This window comes from Rhinolophus hipposideros (genome assembly GCF_964194185.1).
Source record: "Rhinolophus hipposideros genome assembly, chromosome: 2".
NCBI classification, from domain to species: domain Eukaryota; kingdom Metazoa; phylum Chordata; class Mammalia; order Chiroptera; family Rhinolophidae; genus Rhinolophus; species Rhinolophus hipposideros.
Window position 1 is genome coordinate 85607369 of NC_138048.1, and position 22505 is coordinate 85629873.

General features: G+C 39.1%; 1 protein-coding gene across 1 annotated transcript in view; it reads right to left on the reverse strand.

Annotated features, from left to right (window-relative positions):
* ARHGEF26 (Rho guanine nucleotide exchange factor 26) overlaps positions 1-22505 on the reverse strand; it is a 121077-nt gene that overhangs the window by 14814 nt on the left and 83758 nt on the right. Inside the window, exons 11-12 of the mRNA XM_081029770.1 lie at positions 19200-19354; positions 1866-2075 (exon numbers count right to left, since the gene is read on the reverse strand). Of these exons, the coding sequence (XP_080885896.1) occupies positions 1866-2075; positions 19200-19354 (365 nt within the window). The remainder of the gene's footprint in view (positions 1-1865; positions 2076-19199; positions 19355-22505) is intronic.

Consider the following 22505-nt stretch of genomic DNA (forward strand, 5'->3'; position numbering starts at 1 on the left):
GTGTCAGGGCTTCTCAGCAGTTTCACAGGAAGAACTCTGGGATCTTTAGGGAAAGGCATTGCTTTGTCTTATAAACAAACACGTAGGATGAAGCTCCTTTTCTGATTCATCCCCTCTGTTAACTCTCAGGTTCCTTTGGAATACTCTATTTTGGCTGTTTTCAACCCTCAAATAGCTTTCCATTAACCTATCCTTCCTTGTTTTCTCCAGCTTTGAAAAGTTATTTCTAGTGCCAAGGGATATCAAATTTTTTAACGTTTTATATGAAGCCTTTCTCCTTTAACTCCCCCCGCTTTTTTTTTTTTTTTTTTTTTTTTTTTTTAATGTATGTCTCTGATGATCCAGGAACACTGTTAGAATGCTCTTAAAAAGTAGAGATATTTGTTGGGTTTACTTTCACTAAGATTTTATAGTCTCCGGATCGTTATTCACCAGCTGCTGATCCATTTTAATTACACCATGTGGGAACCTTGGAGGTCATGGGTGGGAGATGTGCCCAGGGACGGCAGAGGAGAAAGAATTAGGGAACCTCTCATTTCCTTCCGCCGACCCATTTTCTTACCCAACATAATACCTGCCTGTAACAATGGTTCTGAGAGCAGGTTTCCAGTGTCCAAACAAATAAATTGGTCAAGTATCTCTAAATGGACCAAATCACAATGCTGGATGTGAAAATTCTGCCCCCTTCCTTTCATGCAGCGTGAGGATGGAATGCACACTAACAGCTCGCAGAACTGCAGGCACAAACAAGAAGACTCTTTAGCCTCTGCATAAACTCTGGATGGGACAGAGGAGTTGTCAGTACGTTTCTCCAAACTGAGTATCTCTTTGGACAGAAATCACTGAGCTTTTTGCTGACGGCTTGAAGGTAGGTGATTGAGAAATTACCTCAGTTCCATTATCTAAGAACACTTATGGCCTAGCCTCAAACTACCAATTAAGTCATATTACTAGGGCTCACGCATCATATCTTTTATCAACGATTAAAATAAAATAATTGTCAAGCCACTCTCTGAATATAAAATTACATCACCTAAAATACAGTAGTCCCCCCTTATCTGCAGTTTCGCTTTCTGTGGTTTCACTTACCTGTGGTCAACAGAAGTCTGAAAATATTAAACAGAACATTCTAAAACTAAACAATGCATAAATTTTAAATTGCTTGCTATTCTGAGGAGCGGAAAGTAATCTCACCCAGTTCCACCTGGTCCCACCCTGGATGTGAATCATCCCTTTCACCTCCAGTAACTATCATCAGAGAGTCAATGTCTCAATGCCTACGTCATTCACCTCATTTCATCTCATTATATAGGCACTGTATCATCCCACAGGTCACAAGAAAAAGGATGAATGCAGTACAGTAAGATATTTTGAGAGAGAGAGAGACCCCATTCACATAATTTTAATGACGGTACTCTGTTATGACTGTTCTATTTTATCATTCGTTATTGTTGTTACTCTCTTACTGTGCCTAATTTGTAAATTAAACTTTATCATAGGTATGTATGTATAAGAAAAAACATAGTATACATAGGGTTTAATACTATCTGCGGTTGCAGGATAGTATCCACTGGGGGTCTTAAAACATATCCCACTTGGATAAGGGGGAAGTGCTGTACAATGCACCCATCAGGATTCATGGAGACAAAACTAATATCCATCTCTCAAGACACTGAAAGGGTCACAATGAAAAGCCGCGATCTATATACAGCAGCTAGACCCAGGGCTTGGCACATAATAGGTATTGAACAAAAAACAGTAAATAGCTACTATGTACTGTTTCTAGGGCGTCTGTAGACCGAGGGCAATTAGGTAGGGAAGACTGATACCAGGTATTCTGAGACCCTCTCCCTGTACATACTTACTGTGTTTCAGCCCCCAGCAGCATTTCCACTTTCTCGTTCGCATGGTTACTAAGGACCGTCAGCCTAAAGAGGTGACTGGCAGAGCTCTGTCGTGAATAAAGCATTGTGGAGCTGTTCTTCCCTGGAGAAGAAGTGACCTCTTCATTGTCACAAGACTCCACCAATAGCTGATCTCTTAAGGAATAATCATTGACGTTGTAACTTTCTTCACTATAAAGAAACAGGAAAAGAACATGTCAATAATTCAGTGGATAAGACTGTGACATCGTCACTTTTCAAGTCACAGTTTGAGGAGCGATGGCAGGGGAGAGAGGGGAGCACAAGGAAAGAATGATTTACTTTAAAGTATGAAATGGAATCTGGAATTATAGCTACTGATCATGAATCAATTAACCACCCCAAATTAAACCTATTCATTACTATTTTTCTGTGATATACTAAATTGTATAAAAGCAATGTTTAAAAAAATAAGTGAGACACACATGCATCATGGTAATGCTCAAATAAGTGCACATACCCCCAAGTCTTGCCTCCATCTGCAGAAGGAGGCGGGAATCCCAAATGTACCCATGCCCTGGGTAACAAGGACTTGATCCCAGCCTCCAAACCACCAGGCACAGCAGGAAAGAAGAGCCCCTGAGGTCTGCTTGCTTCTGGCAGGACGCCCAACCCATCCTTCTCTTCAACGCGTACAGCCTTACCACCTGCTTCAGAAACCACAAGGACTAATCCTTCTCCCACTGCTTATGCCCAAGACGCCCAGCTTTCATCATTACCCTGGACTCTCCTCCCCTAGCACTGTGAACAGAACTAATCTAGTCCCACCTCCCTGAGCTCCTCGCTGATTCCTGAACCCCTTCCACTGTGTCCTCTGGAAATGCCCATCATTTAAGGAAATCAGCAAAAGTCTCCTAAGTATTTAGCCTCTTCTGTATACCCTCTCTTTATCTTCTTTCCTTAACAGAAACTTGGCTCTCCCTAGAGAACACTGCCTCACCTGCAGGCTCTCTGCCTGCTTGCTTCTCATTGCTACTTCCTGACAATGACCACTTCCTCCCCCGCAAAATTCTCAGCTCTGAAGCTCATGCCATCAGTCTCCATTCCCTAATCACAGTCATTTCCAGGTCCAGGGATCACTTCTTATCCTCCCTCATGACTCAATTGGTGGCTCACTGTCTCTCCCCAACACTACTTTCTTAATTTCCATGTAGCAGATGTTCCAATACCCTGGCCTCTCAGCTCCTTGACGTCCCCTTCTCTAACGATCTTGTCCTCTGCCCTCTTTCAGCCACCCCTCCATCATCATACCACAGACCTTGTGATCACTGTCAACCACAACCTCTCTGTAATCCCAATGTCAATAACCACTCTCTAACCAGCACCGTCTGTCTCTCCGACTCTTCTAATCAACCCCAATAAATCTTTTTTTAAATTTACTGAGGTGACAATTGTTAGTAAAATTACATAGATTTCAGGAGTACAATTCTGTATTACATCATCTATAAATCACACTGTGTGTTCACCACCCAGAGTCAGTTCTCCTTCCATCACCATATATTTGACCCCCCTTACCCTCATCTCCCTCCCCCCACCCCCCTTACCCTCTGGTAACCACTAAACTATTGTCTGTGTCTATGAGTTTTTGTTTCTCATTTGTTTGTCTTGTTCTTTTGTTGTTTTTGGTTTATATACCACATATCAGTGAAATCATATGGTTCTCTGCTTTTTCTATCTGACTTATTTCACTTAGCATTATAATCTCAAGATCCATCCATGTTGTCACAAATGCTCCTATATCATCTTTTCTTACCGCCGAATAGTATTTCATTGTGTATATATACCACAACTTCTTTATCCATTCATCTATCGAAGGACATTTTGGTTGTTTCCATGTCTTGGCCACCGTAAACAAAGCTGCAATGAATATTGGAGCACACGTGTCTTTATATATAAATGTTTTCAGATTTTTTGGGTAGCTACCCAGGAGAGGGATTGCTGGGTCATATGATAATTCTATTCGTGATTTTTTGAGGAACCTCCACACTGCCTTCCATAACAAGACCCCAATAAATCTTTGTCCCACCACCGCCTATAAGACATTGACACTAACACCTTTCCGCCATCCTTAAACCCTTCATGTCCACTCATTCATGCTTATTCAATTATCCAGCTTGGATTTCTTGGTACTCGGGTATAATCACGCCTTGCATACACACTCATCTCCTTAAAACACCCCCGCCCTGTTTCAATACAGCTTTCCCTCTATTGTGAATCTGGACCCTTGCAGCTGAACATGGGAGAGCTCAGTAAATAACTCTAGAATAAATGGATGACTGTGCAATAAACCAGAATATATTTTAGGAACAATATCAGATAACTACTTTAATGATAAATACACATGTATGAACTAAGGGGACCTAAGAGAAACGAATAACCCTGTGCCCAGTCAACTATACTAGGAATTTCAGAATAGGCCATTTTGCTCAAGATTTCTTAGAATTTCTTTCATTATGTGGTGGACATCTGCCTGTCAACCACTCCCCTTGTAACTCTCCTTGAAAAACTTGATGATCTTTTCTAAAACTTAGTTTGATAGACTCTCCCCTTGGAAAAAAAAAAAAAAAAGCAAACACAGTTATCATATATAAAAGCAAAAACTACTTTATGACCCTAGCCTTTTGTTGCTAGGGTCATAATCTATATTTACTGAAAGTTTACATGGCAAAATCATCTCAAAAGACTCCTGAAACTGCCTACAGACCAGCACAGCCACACTGAGGATATATAAAGTATTTCTCATATCAAAATGAGACTTATCAAAGCTCACAAGATTTTTATAGAAAGAGGAAGCCAGATAATAGGCTTTATAAACAAATAAGGTTATCTTTTTTAAAGACCATGTTTACCAGAAACAAAGCAGTCAGTTTTTGGCAGAGCAGAAAAAGTTTTTAATGTTTTTCTAGGTATCTCACATAGGGATTTAATAGCCCAGGACTCAAGATAAAACAAACAAACAAACATACAACAGCAAAAATAAACAAAGGCAAAACCTCAACAACGTCAAAAACGAGAAAAAACAGTCCTCTCTCTGCACCTCTTGTTACTCTTGGTCCAATTCACAAGTTCAAAAAGACGACCTGTTAGTCAAAGACACCCATTTCCGGTGAAAAATAATTGTGCTTCAGAAAGAAAACCCCAAGTACCCTAATGCTGTGCACATGAGGTGGTTACGTAGTGCTCTAAACAATGACACTGCATAGGTAGTCCCTCTTTCCAAAGAAATAAAAGGCAAAGAAATGTTATGCTGTAAAACCATCATTCAAGATGACTCAAGTTCCAAAACATCTTCAGCATGAAGTGGTTTCACCCAGTACAATTCCAGACTAGGCATTCACAGGAAACTGAATGTAAACTAATATGAATAAACTACTGACGTCTCTTTTTTCCCTCTTAATTTTCAGAGTTCACATTTTCCCCAGTGTCTGTCTAATGTAAACAGTACCAGCTATTGTGTTTCATCCATGCTTTGAATCTTTGTCTTTAGGGGTTATTAGAGACCAAAGAAGTAGATAAATTAATAGCGTGTTTTTTTTTTTATTAGTTTCAGGTGTACAAGACAAGGTAATACTTAGACGTTCATCATTTATATCCCTCACACTGTGAACCCCCTTCCCCCCATCCATTATCCCTCCGACCTCACACCCAGCCATCACATTATATATATAAAATTATAGTTGGCATTCATTAATGTTTAGCTTCTGGTGTACAATGCCATGATTAGGCATCCACATTATCTCTGAGGTGGTATCCCAAATAGGACGTATGTCCATCGGATACCCAATAAAATCAATAGCGTGTTTTTAACTGTTCTCCTAAGTGGTAACAACTACTATGCCAGTAAGCGAGCGTGACCGCTGAGACAGCGTATGCCAGGTTGGATGATGAACTGCAGCCACCTCATTCATAGCTATGTGAGTTCACCTCCAGGTGTTCATTGCCACACATCTGTACATCCGTCTCATTGAATAGGCCTGCATAAGGAATTTTCCCACTGTTTCAATTTCTGAATCCAAAAATAGGATGCAGGAAATCTGTCTGCCTTTTTTAAAAAAAAAACAGATGCAATAGCAATCATCCAGTATCATTATTTTTATCTAGACCTGTAACCTTCATCACGTAATAAATAACATATACAACTTCTTCACAATTCTTAATGAATTTAATATTTAAAAAACTTAATTTAGCTCTAGTAAATTATTTATTCTTGCCCACTGTTATTCAAACCCAATAAAACAAAAACTAAAAAGTAGCTCACTCTTGCTAGCCTGGTCATTGCTCTTACTCTCTCCCACACATACACATTTACACAATCTCATAAAGTAAAGGTTCAAAATAATCATACTTTCCCTTCTCCAAATCTGCTAAATACTGAATGAAATTCCTTCGCCTAGTATGAATCAGCACCTCTCTCTCTCATGCTGATACCGAAGGGTAAAATATGTGTTAAAATAGGTGCTTATGCAGAAGGCAGATGGAAGAATCTACAGCCAGAAGCAGCTATTCCCAATCCTACTTCCCTCCTCTGCTCACCCATGTCCAAGAAGGATAAAGCAGGCTAAGCTGGGCTGGGAAAGAAACCCCTTTCCTGAGGGAAGTTGATGCTAATCACACTTCCCCATGTTTGTCTCTACCATTTAGCAAACATATGGTTTACATAGTCTCTGAAACAATTTGAATCATGTAATTAGGAAGTTAAATTGCTCAGAAAAAGGCAAATGGAAAAACCACCTTTCCTTGCATGGAGAGGTTTATATGTAGACTTCCTCTGATTGTCTTATACGTGCTCCAAGTTTACCAGCTGCTCATCAAGGCTGTCTGCTTTGTGCAGGCAGCGGCTCCTATCAGGTGCAGCAATCAAATCTATATAAGTCTGTTGCTCTGTGGTATAAACAATGAAGGTTCTGCCTGTTGAAACCCATTTAAAGTCCAGTAACCTTTGTTGAGATTCCTGTCTTGTCTTTTTTTTTTTTTTTTTAACAAGATAAAGAACTATCAGTAGAGAACAGGATATGGTGGTAAACACATACCACAATTATTCTTCCCCGGGGAAGGCATTCTTTTGTTAAGCAGCTCAGCTAGTGTTTGGTTCTCCTATATGTGACCAAGTAGCATGGTTTGAAACAATGATACACCTTATTGTGAATAGCAGCTTTCTTAAGAGATTATTATGGAGCCCTTTTAACTTTCTGTCCCATAAATTTCTAGAAAGGTTGGAATTTTCCATAACAGGTATATATTTATTACTTTTAAATCAGGACAGCATTTGATGACTACATACAACATACATTTTTAAAACACCCAAACTACATATACACTTATGTGGTAGGGAGTGTAGGAGGACAAACACCAACTTCAGCACAGGAGTTACTCTGGGAAGAAAGAGGCAGAAGATGGGATAATTGTGGAAAGACTTTAGATACACCTGCAGTATTATATCAGGTTTTTTATTGTTGCTGTTGTTTTTAATTTTTTTATTGGGGAATATTGGGGAACCGTGTGTTTCTCCTGGACCCATCTGCTCCAATTCATTGTCCTTCAATCTAGTTGTGGAGGGCGCAGCTCAGCTCCAAGTCCAGTCGCTGTTTTCAATGTTTAGTTGCAGGGGGCGCAGCCCACCATCCCATGTGGGAATTGAACAGGCAACCTTGTTGAGAGCTTGCTCTAACCAACTGAGCCATCTGGCCACCCCTCCAGAAGCTCAGTGGCAACTCGTTGACTTCAATCTAGTTGTGGAGGGCACAGCTCACTGGCCCATGTGGGAATCGAACCAGTAACCATGTTGTTAAGAGCTTGCACTCTAACCAACTGAGCCATCCGGCCGTCCCCTATATCATCAAGTTTTTATGTTTATAAAGGAGATATCTCATAAATATGGCAAAAACGTTAGTATCTTAAATCTGGATGATAGGTATGTTAGTGCCTGATAATTTTCTGTATGATTTAAATATTTCATAATTCAAGGTAAAAATAAATTAAAAAGTAATAAATACATAGAGTGAAAACTGCCATAATTCCAGGTGTCTGTGGATGCCTAGAGATGTAGCTGAAGTAACTACTGGACAATGGAATTTTTTTTCCCTATAAACAATTGATTTATTTGCAGATGACATCACTGACTGAAAATATATTACAAGATGAGAATAAATTTGGTACAGTGGTTGGGTTAAAAAACAAAGGCTTTCCTATATACAAATGACACTCAAAAACATAACACAAGAAGTAACCTTATTTATAATAGCCACAAAACATATTAAATATTTAGGATTAAATTTAACAAGTTTCTGCTCTATGAAGAGAGACTTCAAATACTGTACCTCAGAAGAAGGTGTGAATAGACAGGAAAGTTTGATATTATAGAAGTACTGATTCTTCCTAAATTAATATATAATTTTAACACAATCCCACCAAAAAATACAAACGGGTGAAGAGGGTGAACAATCAAATTGATTCTAAAATACACACAAAAATATAAACATATAAAAACAGTCAGAAAGGCTGAAAAAGAATGAGAGTGAACCAGCCTATGATATAGTAAAAACATACGAGGGGGAAGAGTTAGATTGTCAAGGCCAGCTTTCCCACAACCCCCTGCTCCTCAGCCCTAACTGTGAGTTGTCTCACTTCCACCTTGGCGTTGGCTTTGCAACTTTATTTTAGAGCCCAAATCTGAGAGATGGAAACCCAACCAGCACTTCAAATTCTTCCTTTTGTAAAAGAGTTCAATCAAATTTAAAAGAAAAATATGCTGTCCAGTATTTTCCAAAACAAAATACAATGTTCTGCATATATCGCCAAGATACTGACATTTATTTTATTACCTATTCAGTAGCTCCCGTTGCACAGGTTTTTGTATAAAACATTCACACAGCTTCCCTATCTTGAAATACCTTTGCTTGAATCTGCTGGTGCCAAGACAAATGTCTCCTCAGCTAGCAGCTGCCTGTGCCTATTGAAATTGCTCCCCAAGGTCATCGTGGCCCAACACCCCACCAAATCCAATGACCTGGATTTCACCACCATTTCTGAAATCCATAGAATTTGAGGATGTTGAGTACCTGTGACCTCCTGAAACTCTATCTTCCTCTTCTATGGCTCTGTGACATTGCTAAGTCCTCCTTCCTGCAAGTCCTTCTCCAAGATTCTCTCCTAGACCCTCCTGCTTTTCTCTCGAGGGTTAATAATGACCCTGCCATTCTCCCAGTGTTCTGATCCACACAAGTCCATGTGGTTTTGTGAGATCAAAGGAGAGTCTTCCTACTTTCCTTCATGCGTGACAATTCTTCCTCCGCAGATTTCAGCGTGTTTCTCTTCCCCACCTGAAAACATGATTTCTAAATCCCCATATCTGATCTTGTGCTTAACTGGAATAAAAATATTCGACAGTGAAACATTTTTGGGATGGAGTATATTGGACTTCACGGAATCTTATTTTGAGTTCTAAGAAGTCAAAACTCGCACAACCAAAGGTAATTTCAGAATTATACCAACAAATTTTCAGTGAAATAATAAATGACTCTACAGAAATAAATATTTACTAATAGTTCAAGTACAGACTTGATTTAGAATGTCTATACAAATCCCAGTTCTATCACTCACTCACTTTGTGATCTTGAGCAAGTTATTGAGCCTCTCTTTCAGTTTTCTCATATGGATACAATACCAACCTCTTTGTATTGTTTTGAGGACAAAATGAGATAATACATTTATTATCTTATTGCATGTAAAGCCCTTATAATCATGCCTGGCTCACAACCAGTAAAAGTTAGCTATTACTTTTAATTTTCCTTACAGATCCTCATGCATTTAAATTCCCTGACATTTTGTTAACAGACTGATAACAACAGGCGATTTGCAAATGGGCAAGTAGACGTTCCATAATTACAGCTAAATACCTATATTGAGAAATTGATAATTTGGCAAGTGTTCTGACCAGCAAATCAAGACATGGTATTTATCCAGAAACTGATTTCAAATAGCCTTACTTGCTCTGTTCCTCAAAATAATTCTGAAGACTAACAAACATGCCACATGCTTCCTATCTCATTGTCAAGAATATAACAAACAGTGCAGACAAGGACCACATTCGTTGCTAAGATAAAGATCTGTTGTGATTCCTGTCACCAAATAGATGGCCAGTGACCCGCGACAGGACAAGAAAGCCCCAGTCCTGTCACCACGGAGGCGCTGAACCCATGGTCCTTAACAGAGAAGATGGGTAGGTCGGAGAGGCTGTTAGCACCTTGCTGAAACTTACTCCCTGGCATAACCAGAACTAAACAAGATCTGAAGAACAAGTAGGCAGCTTCTTAAGCCGGTAACAAGGTTACTCCAAATTACCGGAGTAATCCACACATTCCAATTTAAGTTTACTTTTACCAACTTCCTTGAATGAAAGGGAAAAATATACTGAATTCCCTTTTTTCAGCCACAGAGTTATAGTGTCTCCTACTCAATTGTGAGGGGTGTTACAAAAACATCACTACTACAAAAGTGTACATATGATTCCCATCATATTAAAAAATAGAAGTAAATCAGTGGTTTTCTCGCTAACTTGCCATCTGACACGGGTTCTTGATGGGGAGGGAGAGGCGTGGAGTTAAATGCATTTATCCTCAAGGCCATATTTCAGAGGCCGTAAGTCCCGGTCTGACCCCAGAATGCAGCATGACCTTCAGATATATAGCAATGGCTAAAGGTTTCAAATCATTTTTTTTTAAAACAATAACATATTCTAGAAGCAGAAGGGCAATCATTTGACCTTGAAAGAAAAAGACAATACTAGCAATAATAATGACACTCAGAGTGTATCAGTCACTTGCTTGGCAGGGACTATTCACTGTGTTAAGAGCTTCACATTCCTCATTTAATTCTCATTATCTCATTTCATTCTCACAGAAATCCTGTGAAGATGACGGATTTTTATACTCATTCTACAGATGAGAATACTGGGGCTCTGACAGATTAAGAGTAACATGTCCAAGATCACATGGCCAGGACTTGAGCCCAGTTCTGTCTGACTCCAGACATCACTAGTGTGCTTCTCAGGCACCGCAGCTTTCCACATTGAATGGCAACATCAACTTCTCTTACAGACTAGAGGAAACAATACCTTTACTCCTCATGACATCAGAGGAATCAAGGGTATGTGGAGTGGCCAGAGGAAAACGGAAATGGGGCTCTCATTTTTCTTCCACCCCATCTTACCATCTTGAATTTAGAACCTGACCACCACAGTGGTCAAAAATAACCAAGTTTTATGCTCCAGGAATAAAAGCACGATGAGTCAGAGAGTCTTATTGCCTTTCGTTTGTCCAAGAGACTCTTAATTTCCCGAGGAAGGGGTTTATTCTTCAGAGGAAGAGAGACAATGTCAGGCGACTTCATCTTTCTATAATGGGAAAGACTTCCGAGTGGAAAAACTCAAAGTGGGGCCAAACCAGGTCATGATCCTTTCCAGGGAACATGCACAGCTGTAAGTAAGCCTGGGCATTCAAACTAGTTGGGAAAATGCAAGTTGTAACTTATATCACTGAACTTATGATAATGATCTGGTAGTAGTCTATTCTAGAAAACCTTTTTTTTTTAATTTATTTATTAGTTTCAGGTGTACAAGACAAGGTAATACTTAGACGTTCATCATTTATATCCCTCACACTGTGAACCCCCCTCCCCCCATCCACTATCCCTCCGACCTCACACTGAACCATCACATTATATATATAAAATTATAGTTGGCATTCATTAATGTTTAGCTTCTGGTGTACAATGCCATGATCAGGTATCCACAAACCTTTTTTTTTAAACCCTGAGGATTTGTTACGTGTCACAAAGTTCAAGTTATGTCAATATACACAATATTTATGGAACAGGAATCAGGAAGTGGAAATCTACTGTCTTGAATGTCTACAGGAAGGAAATGTTATGAAAAGGAATCTTTTCTTTACACTCTGATGCTAGATTAGCTAAAGGTAGAGGAAAGCTCACAAATGCAATTTGGTACTGGTTCTAATTTTCTTCTACAACCAGTACAACTATAAACACATTTAACCAAAACTTGCTTTGGAAAAGGTGTTTATCAAAACAAACAAAAAAGGTGCAAGTTTCTAGGCTATTGTTCCCAATGAGATTACAGGATGGGGAAAGGTGAAAATATTCTAGACAGATGAAGTCAAGAATAATGGACATAAAATAAATCGTTTAGAGAGAAGGCTCTGAAGTCAGAGACACATTAGAATCCTAGCTTTGCTGAGACCTTAAAAAACAGACTTGACCTCTCTCTCTGTCTCAGTTTCCTCATCTGTAAAATGGAAATAATGCAAAGCTGCTGTGATAACTCAATGATATGTTCCATGTACACTCTGAGGTCAGTGAATGGCATACTGTGCATGCTTGATAATATAGGTTACCACTGTTATTATTATTACTACTTATGTAACTACAGGGAATACTGGAAAACACCATGGCTAGATCATTTGTGGGTAGAGAACTCAGGAAAAGAAAACAAATAGGAACATGATTATATTTACTGTTATAGATAACAAGACTAGACTTGATTTCAGCATTCTTTTGGTATTGTGCCCAACTCAAACCAGGCCCACCTATCTGTGTGTTTTAAATGTGCTGAAGGACACACCTAGCCTGCTGGAAGCAAAAGGCACCACCGAGAACATAGTCAGTGTATCACAGCTCTGCGACGAACACCAGACAAAAGAAAGTGGGTTCTAAATCTCCAAACACTTCCGTCTCCTTTGAAACTAATGCCTCCACATCTCCTGCCCCGCCACACACACATTTATCCTGAAGGCAAGGTGCTAGTTCTTTTAAAGAGCTCTTCCTGTTTCCCAAACTCCTCATGTGTTAAGTGGTGTTCTGTGGGAAAGAGGATTTCCTAGTTGTGGTTGGAAATGTCTCTTATCTAATCTGCTGCGAGCCTCCCCTGCTCCTAGCCATCACACCTCGGTGTGCCTAGCCCCAAGGGACGCATCATGGCTGAACCCAAACAATCATGGCTCCCCTGTTCCCCTTTGTCATATGCAGGCTTTCCCAGCCCCCCTTAGAACGACAAGTCTTATGACCCAAGACTGACCCATGAGATACAAGAAGTTTTCTGGGGACTGTCTGGGAAAGGTTTTCCTCTGCTGATAAAAACAGAAAAGCCACTTGAGGGAAGAGTCCCTTTGGTCAGCCTCAGCTTCTCACCCTTGCCTTCCTTCTATGTCTTTGAATGAAATGATGATGCCTGGACCTGCAGGACCCTCTGCAACCATGAAGCTATAGGCACAGGGCACAAAAAGTAGATCTGTCTTTTAAAGAGCACAGCACGGCTGAAGGATAGAAAGGGGCTGGATTTCTGGGGACCACTGGACCCTGACAGACCCCATGCTCGGTCTTCATGTTTGGAGAGAGATAAATGCCTTTAGTGTTTGAGCCATAGTTATTTGGGAATTCTATTACATATACCTAAAAGCTTTCTAAGTGATCCAATAGTGAATCTCCCAAAGATAAATACGCAGAGTATGGAGCATTCCCCAAACTTATAGATTTCTTATTGTGTGTGTGTGTGTGTGTGTGTGTGTGTGGCAGTTCAACATTTTTATTGCTTAAACCCTTTTGTAGGAGTATGCTTTGACTTGCAGCTCAAAACATTAGTTGACACAATAGCACAAAATGAAAAAGCAAGCCAAAAACACTTCTTCCTCGATAGAGCATAGACCTAATAATGATCCAGCCGTATTCTATAGGTAAAACTCCAGAGGACATAAGCCACACGGAAACCAGTGATGAGTTCCAGAGAGTTTTTGCCAAAATTAATTAAATATGTTTACTTAAAAATGAATATGTAATGGAACAGAATACAAATATCACATATCTTTTAAACATAAAGGAGAATTCAAAGAAATTTTAGTTTGGGGGTAAAACAGGAGGCTGGCCACTGAGTAATGCATTTGATAAAATTGTTTATATTTAGTCATATGCACAATTGGCTGACATTCAACAGATATTAATAAATGACCATTATGGGCCAGGCACTGGGCTATACACTGAGGATTCAAACAGACGTGAATGCAAAAATAAGACCTAGCTGGACAATCAGCTCTAATGTATCTTTTGGAGCAAAAATTAATATAAGACCCGGTATTATATTATATTATATTATATTATATTATACCCGGTATTATATATTATATTATATTATACTATACTATACTATACTATACTATACTATACTATACCCGGTCTTATATTATAGTAAAATAAGACCGGGTCTTCTATTAATTTTTGCTCCAAAAGATGCATTAGAGCTGATTGTCTGGCTACATCTTACTTTAGGGGAAACAGGGTAGTAACACAAATGTTATAGCAGAGTAAGTACAGGGTTTTATGGGACCACAAAGAAGCAGAAATAAATCCACTGCAGAGGACTGGATAAAAACTGCCCCTTATCCAGGTGTGAAAATTAATCTACAACCTAAACAATGAAAGGGACTTGGCCTAGAAAAGGTCTGGGATAGAGTGGAATTAGTGGGAGAGGGCAAGTATTTAGGCAGAGAAAGAAACATGTTGCCAGGTCCTGGTGGCTAGAAAGGTGCTTCAGGGAGATTTTATGCTAAGTACTGGATGGAAGGGCAGTTTGCAAGGGATGAACTGAGCAGATCTGTCTTTTCAAAAGCACATTCTGGCTGTGCGATGTAAAATGGAGGGAAGGATGATGGCGTGAATCCAGTTAGCTGGGTCTTACGGCAAATGCAAGGTGGCTGGTACAAGAGCAGCAGCGATGTGAGAAGAGAGAGGCAATTTCATGGCTGCTTACAAGACTGGTGACTGGCTGGGTAGGGAAACGCAGTGAAGAACCGGGAGTCAAAGTGGTCTTTCAGGTTTATTGCAGAGCAGCCAGATAGACAGAGTGCCTTTTTACAGAGGAGGGAACAGACTCTGGAGAGAAACAGGTTTGAAAGCGAAGACTGCAATGAAGGTAACCTACAAGACCTCCACATAGAGCTTTTCAAGTCACATGACCATGATGACATTCCGAAATTATGAAAAACAGCATCAATCGATGTTAAAAAACAATAAAAGTATGTTCTGGAACTAGCTTAAAACATTACAGTGCATTTAAGGGAGGTAGTGGTGAAGGGCTGGGGGAGTGTATTGGATTGAACTGTGACCTCCAAAAAAATACACTGAAGCCCTAATCCCTGGTACATGTACACGTGACCTCATTTGGAAATAAGGTCTTTGCAGATGTAATCAAGTTAGGAGTAAAATGGGCCCTAAATCCAGTAACTAGTGTCCTTATAAAGGAGAGGGAGATTTCAAGGAACACAGAAACAGGGGAGAGAAAAAGCCATATGAAGACAGAGTTAGACGTTGGAGTTACACTGCTACAAGCAAAGGAATCCCAGAAGCAAGTAGGAGCTGGAAAAGGCAAGGTGGGTTCTCTCCTAGAGCCTTCAGAGGGAGCGTGGCCCTGCCAAAACCTTGATTTCAGACTTCTGCCTCCAGAACTGTGAGACAATAAATTCTTATTGTTTTAAGCACTTTGCTACAGCAACTGTAAGAAACTAATATAGGGAGAAAAAATTATTTTTAGCTGCAGAAGAAATTGGGAGGGAAGACCTAAGCTAGATATACGGCACTGAATGAGAATAATAAGACAGTGAACTACCTTACAAGTCTTTTGGGATTTTGAACCTATTTAGGTCTTGGATTCAGTTTTCACATTTCAAAACTGGGGATAATAGTACTTAATCCCTAAGGCTGTACATGGGGTATAGTCTGCACTCTTTAATGGATAATTATAAGTAAGTTATTACTAGACAAAGAGTACGTATTATAATAAGTTATTCATTAATCTATGAGCACAGCATGGCAATCTATTCCTTTTTATTACAATATTACTGTTATTGCTGTGTCAGGTCTGATAAGCTTGCATACCTTTCTACTCCGAAGGCAATGCTGGTTGGCAGTGTGCCATCACTCTAGTACAGTGGTTCTCGACTAGAGGCAATTTGGTCCCCCAGGGACATATGACACTGTCTAGAGACATTTTTGGTTGTCACAACTGGGAGAAAAGGGCCATTAACAAATAGTGGGCAGAGATCAGGTTGCTGCTAAAAACATCCTACAAAGCCCAGGGCAGCCCCACAACAAAAACCTGTTAGGCCTCAATAGTGCCAAATTGCGAACTCTGCTCTAGGAGTACCCAGGTAGTCTGCAAAGCATCAGCTACCAAAGAATTCACTTTCTCATCCAAAATGGTCACACTGATCATATATCCTTTTGAAATGTGGTAGAAGAGAGATTATTAATACAGTGACTCACAAATGGCCCAGAGCTAATGGAAACTTTAAAACTTCCTTTTGAAATTCTAAAAAAAGTGAAAAGTCCTGCCCTAGAAGACAGCCCTGTGGTCACTAACCGCTCTGCAAGCACCAGCAGGAATGGCTCACGGCAAGCTGAGGTGGCCTCACCCCAGCCATGTGTGGGCTGTGCTCAGCATGAACCATCTGCTAGGCTGGGGCGGAGGAGGAAGAGTACGTCTTCTCCCAAGCTGTCTCTCCTGGTAGCCGGCTGGGGATCCTCCCTAAAGCTGCAAACCACTGGAGACCCAGCAGCTAAGCTCCTTGACTGAACTCCGAAATTACAATTAGGCAGTGAGTGGTTGGATCAGTCCTACAGAGCTGGCACAGGTACTTATCCTTTATCTGTACCTGGTCACCAAGCCTAAATTACTGCCGTGTTCAAAGCTGTTGTATCTCCTTCGCTGCTGCCTCTGGCATGCGAAGCATTTGCAGTTGCCTCCTTGAAGCTCCAGAGTAAATACGGCTGTGCATACTGTACATTTTTAACCAAGCCTGTTTATCAAGCCTCTGTGCTCTGCTTGCCACCCTCACCACATACTCAGGTCATAAATAAGTTGAGCCTCCTCTCCGAGTCAAGAGTACTTTAGAAACATGATGAGCTAATTGTAAGGGAAAGAAAATTCCAGTGTTGGTAAAGGCAAAGTTAGGTACTCAGATTGCTCTCTCCATTGGAGCTGTATATTTTGCTCTTCCTTTTCTTATAATACAAGTTCAAATATACTTGAGTAAATAAATGTGGGCTAGCTAGGAAAGCATTAAATGTAATGGCAAGATCTCCTCAGGGGGCAAAGCATGCTGCTAAGTAGAATAGCATCTAGCTTAACACTAACTTTCAAAAGTCAAAAGTATTTATTGGGTAGTTCTATGCAAGTTCAAGGATAAAAGTTGTACTATACTGGTTTACATATCCTTAATGGCTTCATCAAGTCATTGAGGACATCATAATCAATATTATATTTATATCTAAAATTGTTTTAGTATATTTTATCATTAAAATCAAACGTTTAGGTAAAGTTTTTGGTCCATTGAGACAACAAATATTTCAACAGCTGGAAGATGTTAAAAGTCAAGGGCTCTGGCTTTTGAAGAGTCATATATAATTACTCTGCCCTAAAAACAAAACATCTCGAAGAAAGCCAAAGAAACATGGTATCTCATAGGAAACCAACAAAACATAAAAAATACAAAAATTATAATGCCTCACTAATCTTTATTTGTAAAATTTACTTAGGTAAACTGCCCCTTGGTAAGAGAAATAATAATTTTTTCTTAAAGTTAGGGAAACACTATTTTCCTAAGTATGAAAAATAATCATCAGCGTCTTTATGGATTTATCATAGTTGTATTATAGCTTTTCAGGGTAAACCATACAAAGTTTGCATTTAAGCTAGGCAGCCAAGCATCTGAAATCATAATACAGTCTGTCTAAAAGGCGCAAAATGAAAAAGCTCCACCTCTACTTCAAATTAGTCTGAATTTTCCAGCTAAAATGTCACCAACTCAGAAGTATTAGGTTGGTGCAAAAGTAATTGCGGTTTTTGCATTTTTTTTTTTTTAACCTGTTAAACTGCAATTACTTTTGCACCAACCTAACCGAATTTAAATAAATACTTCCTAAGTTTGGAAATTTATTTCACACATTCATAGAAGCCTGTTTCCGTGATTCTCTTCACCTTGTCTAAATTGTACCCCATGGACTAGCCTTACTGCTATTATATACCAGCAGTTCAGCCCACCACTATTGCCTTCATATGTGGGAATAACACACCACCAATTTACTGGTTTTTTTTTCCTCTGAGTTCATATTCTAGGAAAGATGGAATATTTATAAAGGACCAGCAGGAAAATATTTTACAATCCTACATATATTGAGTACAGTTAATAATGTTCCCTAGAGAAAGGCAGATCTGATATGAGAGAGAGAGAGAGAGAGAGAGAGAGAGAGAGAGAGAGAGAGAGAGGACAACTAGAAAAAATACTGTAAAGAAAAGGCTTATATAGTATTCCTCCCGGATGTCTCCCTAGAGCTGGTCATGAATACACAACCAGAAGACTGAAGTAAGAGGAATAAACTCTCTGCCAATCAACTAATTTACTTCATTTCCTTAAGAAGGTGTATTGGAATATTGCTACCATCTTCCCAGTCATGGGGAAGTATTTTAGACTAATAATCATTAAGAGCAGTGGATTTTTTTTATAGTTTTATTTTATTTTATTTTATTTTTACATCCCTCACACCGTGAACCCCCCTCCCCCCATCCACCACCACCCCGACCTCACACTGAGCCATCACATTATACACATAAAATTATAGTTGGCATTCATTAATGTCCAGCCTCTGGTGTACAATTTACACAATAGCCAAGATATGGAAACAACCGAAATGCCCATCGGTCGATGACTGGATTAAGAAGCTGTGGTACATTTATACAATGGAGTATTATGCAGCCATAAAGAAAAAAGAAATCTTATCAAGAGCAGTGGATTTTAATTATGTTACAAGGAGCACTAGGCTTGTGCCACAGCTTGTTCTCAACTAAAGCAAAATTTATCTGTTTTATACAAAAGCTCTATGGAGAAGAACTTTGAAAAATGCTGATTGGGAATAAGTGTTATCTTGCCAGGGATGTCATGAAAACTTGGTGATATAAAAGTGTAAAAATTCTTAGAAAAGTGGCACACTGTAAAAGCTCCATATACATATAGGCTGGCTAGAATGACGGTGCTGACGATTTGAGTCTTTATTCTACAGGTAACTTAAAGAAAAGGAAGCAAAGGTGCTACTATGATTCCATGTGTAGAAACAACACATCTAACATCTCAGGCTTTTAAAGGATGATCACCTCCTGAGCCAATTAAGTTACAGAGTGCACAGAGGACGTACAGCCAGCAACACCACATAAAAGCTTACCTCTTTTTCTTGGTGATAATGAGCACGTCGTTAAAGAGGAAGAAGTAGACTTGCTGTCTGGATGTCCTTTTTGAGAAAAGCACAGTGTCTTCTACATAGGCTGTCAACTCTCCTCTCTTTACCAACCACCGGGAAGAGGAGACTAGCGGGAAAGGCTACAAAAAGAGAAAAAACTCAGCACCCACAGTGAAAAGTCCATTTATCCAAAGTAAAATATAAAATGTGCATTCAAACAAATGACACATGTTATGGTACACATCATTATTTTATAGGTATATAACCGTGAAATATAATTAGGGAAGTGTAGTAATTCCCCAACAGAAAATGAAAACGAACAATTTATTTTCCATCGTAAAAAAACCTATTCACTTGCCTATATGACAATAAAAACTCAATGAGAAAATGTTATTGGGACAGCCAAAAAGTATTCTTCTTCCACAAACTCTCTAGTGAAAAAGAAGATTGGTGAGAAGTCACTAAAAACAGAAAAGGCTAAAATGAAATCTAGCAGTATCAACTGCAGGTATTTTAAGTACCACAAATCAAAATCTAAACATACGGAGAAACATAGATAGCGGTAGTTAACAAGAGATAAACATAAAAGTTTGCACTCACTTTACGAACTAAAAGACTTTATCAAAAAGAAAGAGAATCTCCACAAATTTTTGGTTTGTCTACTAATTATCTACTTATCCATACTCTGAAGAATACCTGCAATTACATGGAAGTTCATGGAAGTTCATCCCTGAGAAACATCATGCCATTTTCTGGCTAGGGAAATGAAGCTTTTCCAAAGTAATCCATCTTAATCTCATAGAAAAGGCTGTACACAAGAAATTACATACATTTTTTTTTAATTCAGTTTCCAGTTTCCAACTGGAAAACTCTCAAAACCACAGAATAATCCTTACCCTTGAGAGCCCTTGTTTTTTTTTTTTAAGTTACCAGAGAAATGCTCCTGCCAAAAATATGATTTAAAAAAAAACAAAACTATATCCATAAAAGAAGCACAAAATTTTAGTCACACAAAACATAACTGTCGTGGTATAGTGCAACAAAAGGTCTTCCTTTTCAGGGAATAATGATTATAAATAGCTAAAGGAATCGAAGGTATTAGGGAGGAAATAAGGCTAAGAAAGGATTTCATGTTTCTTCGTAACTCTATAAAGGACATTTATAACAAGATCGCTCATCAGTTATACGAGTATGCTATTTTCCTGAAGGTTTAAAAAGGAAGATGAAAGAATATGGCTGACCTCAAACTTGCAAAACTTGCTATTAAGGAAGTTCATAGACTTGCCAGCCCCCAAATCTCAAATCAGACGATTATCCAACAGGGATGGCTGAGATTTAAAAGACCAACAGACAGACAGATTGCTTAGATACTTCTGGAGAACCCGACCAGCACACATAAGAGGTCACCACAAAGAATCGCATGTCAGGTTGGGTCCTGCCAAAGGGCTGTAATTACCGAGAACACAATGCTATCTTACTATTGCATGTAACCCTACAGGATAAACCAAGGACAGCATTATGGTTAAGTTCCAGTGTACATGCCACCCTATGGTTCTTCTTAGTTTAGAGGACAGGGGCAGAAAGTTTTTAAAACTATTTTTGTTGTTTTTAAAACAGAGGGATTTTTATGGACTCCTCACACTCTGCTAGGTACAAATCAATTTCTAATGAATGTCTAAAATTGACAGTGGCTTTCAATATGTCTGTGCTTCTTTTGGAAACAAAAATCCAATATTATCAACTCTTTTTTTTTTATTCAGAATTTACTGTTAGAAGATTAAACTCATTCAAATAGTCTTCTTTTTTAAAGAGGAAATTATGAAAAAAACCAAAAGAAAAGAATCAGAACAACCCAAAATAAGCATAAGTGAATTCCCAGCGTTCAAAACTCTAAGACTAGAATCCAGGTGTGAAACAAAAACCAGAAAAAAAAATTCATGAACAAAAATACAATCCTTAAAGGAACTGATATAGTAACTCCCATGGAGAAAAGACTCGTCATTATTTTTTGGGTTACTTAGCATCCTAGAAAACTGGCTTCTGTATAAAATTCAACTAATTTTATGGGCCAGAGAGATAAGAAAAAGACGCCGAAGAGCAAACTTTTTTTAAAAATTGAGATAATCATTTAAAAGTGTGTGTGTGTGTGTGTGTGTGTGTGTATCAGTGGCTTTTAGCACATTCACAATGCTGTGCGATGATCATCACTAATTCCAGAACATTTTCACTACCATAAAAAGAATCGTCATATGCAGGAAGCAGTCATGCTCCACTCTGCCTTCTCCTACCGCGCTGACAACTACGATTGCACTTTCTAACTCCATGGATTTGCTTATTCTGGCAATTTGATATAAATGGAATTATATGTGACCTTTTGAGTCTGACTTCTTTCACTTAGCATAACATTTTCAAGATCATGTGTGATATAGCCGGTATCAGAACTTCGTTCCTTTTCATGGCTGAATACTATTTCATTATACGGCTATATCACCTTTTGTTTATCACTTCACCAATTTTGTTGATGGATATTTGGGTTGTTTCCACTTTTTGGGCTATAAGGAATAATGCTGCCATGACCATTCATGTGCAAGTTTTTATTCAAACAACTGTTTTCATTTCTTTTGGGTATATACCTGGGAGTGAAATTGCTGGGTCGTATGGGAATTCTGTTTAACTTTTTGAGGAACTACCAAACTGTCCTCTACAGCGCAAAGACTTGTTAACACCTTAGAATTCTTCAATTTTGTCTGTATATCTTGGACTTCTGCTTGCAAGGTCCCCAGACACCAAGCAGCAAACCCATCCACCAACCAACACACCATTATCCTACTCAGTCACACTTAAATCATGGCTCATGGAGTAGCCTGGGAATCCTCAACTTCTCCACGTGCTGATTTATAGGGTCAGACTTTCCATTATAAAACCGAAAAGAATCCTCCCAACTTTGCGGAGGCAACTTTTAGAGAAAGCTGAAGTCTAGTGAGAAGAACCACTGGATTTGAGACACAAACGAAGCTCTAGTCTCTGATCTCAATTTCGTGTTTTCCTCATCTTCCTTTCTGCCCACCAAGCGTCTTGAAGGAACTCAAATCTGTTTACACCATTTCATACCCCTGTTCACTCTTTAACATGCTGCAACACACCCACCATGTCTGTGAAACTATCTGGCAAAGCATCCCAATGACACTTAACTATGTGTTTACCAGGTCCTTTACATCTACTAGTTAATTTAATCTTCACAATAACTCCGTGAGGGAAAGTACGATTATCACCCATTTACAGGTCAGGAAA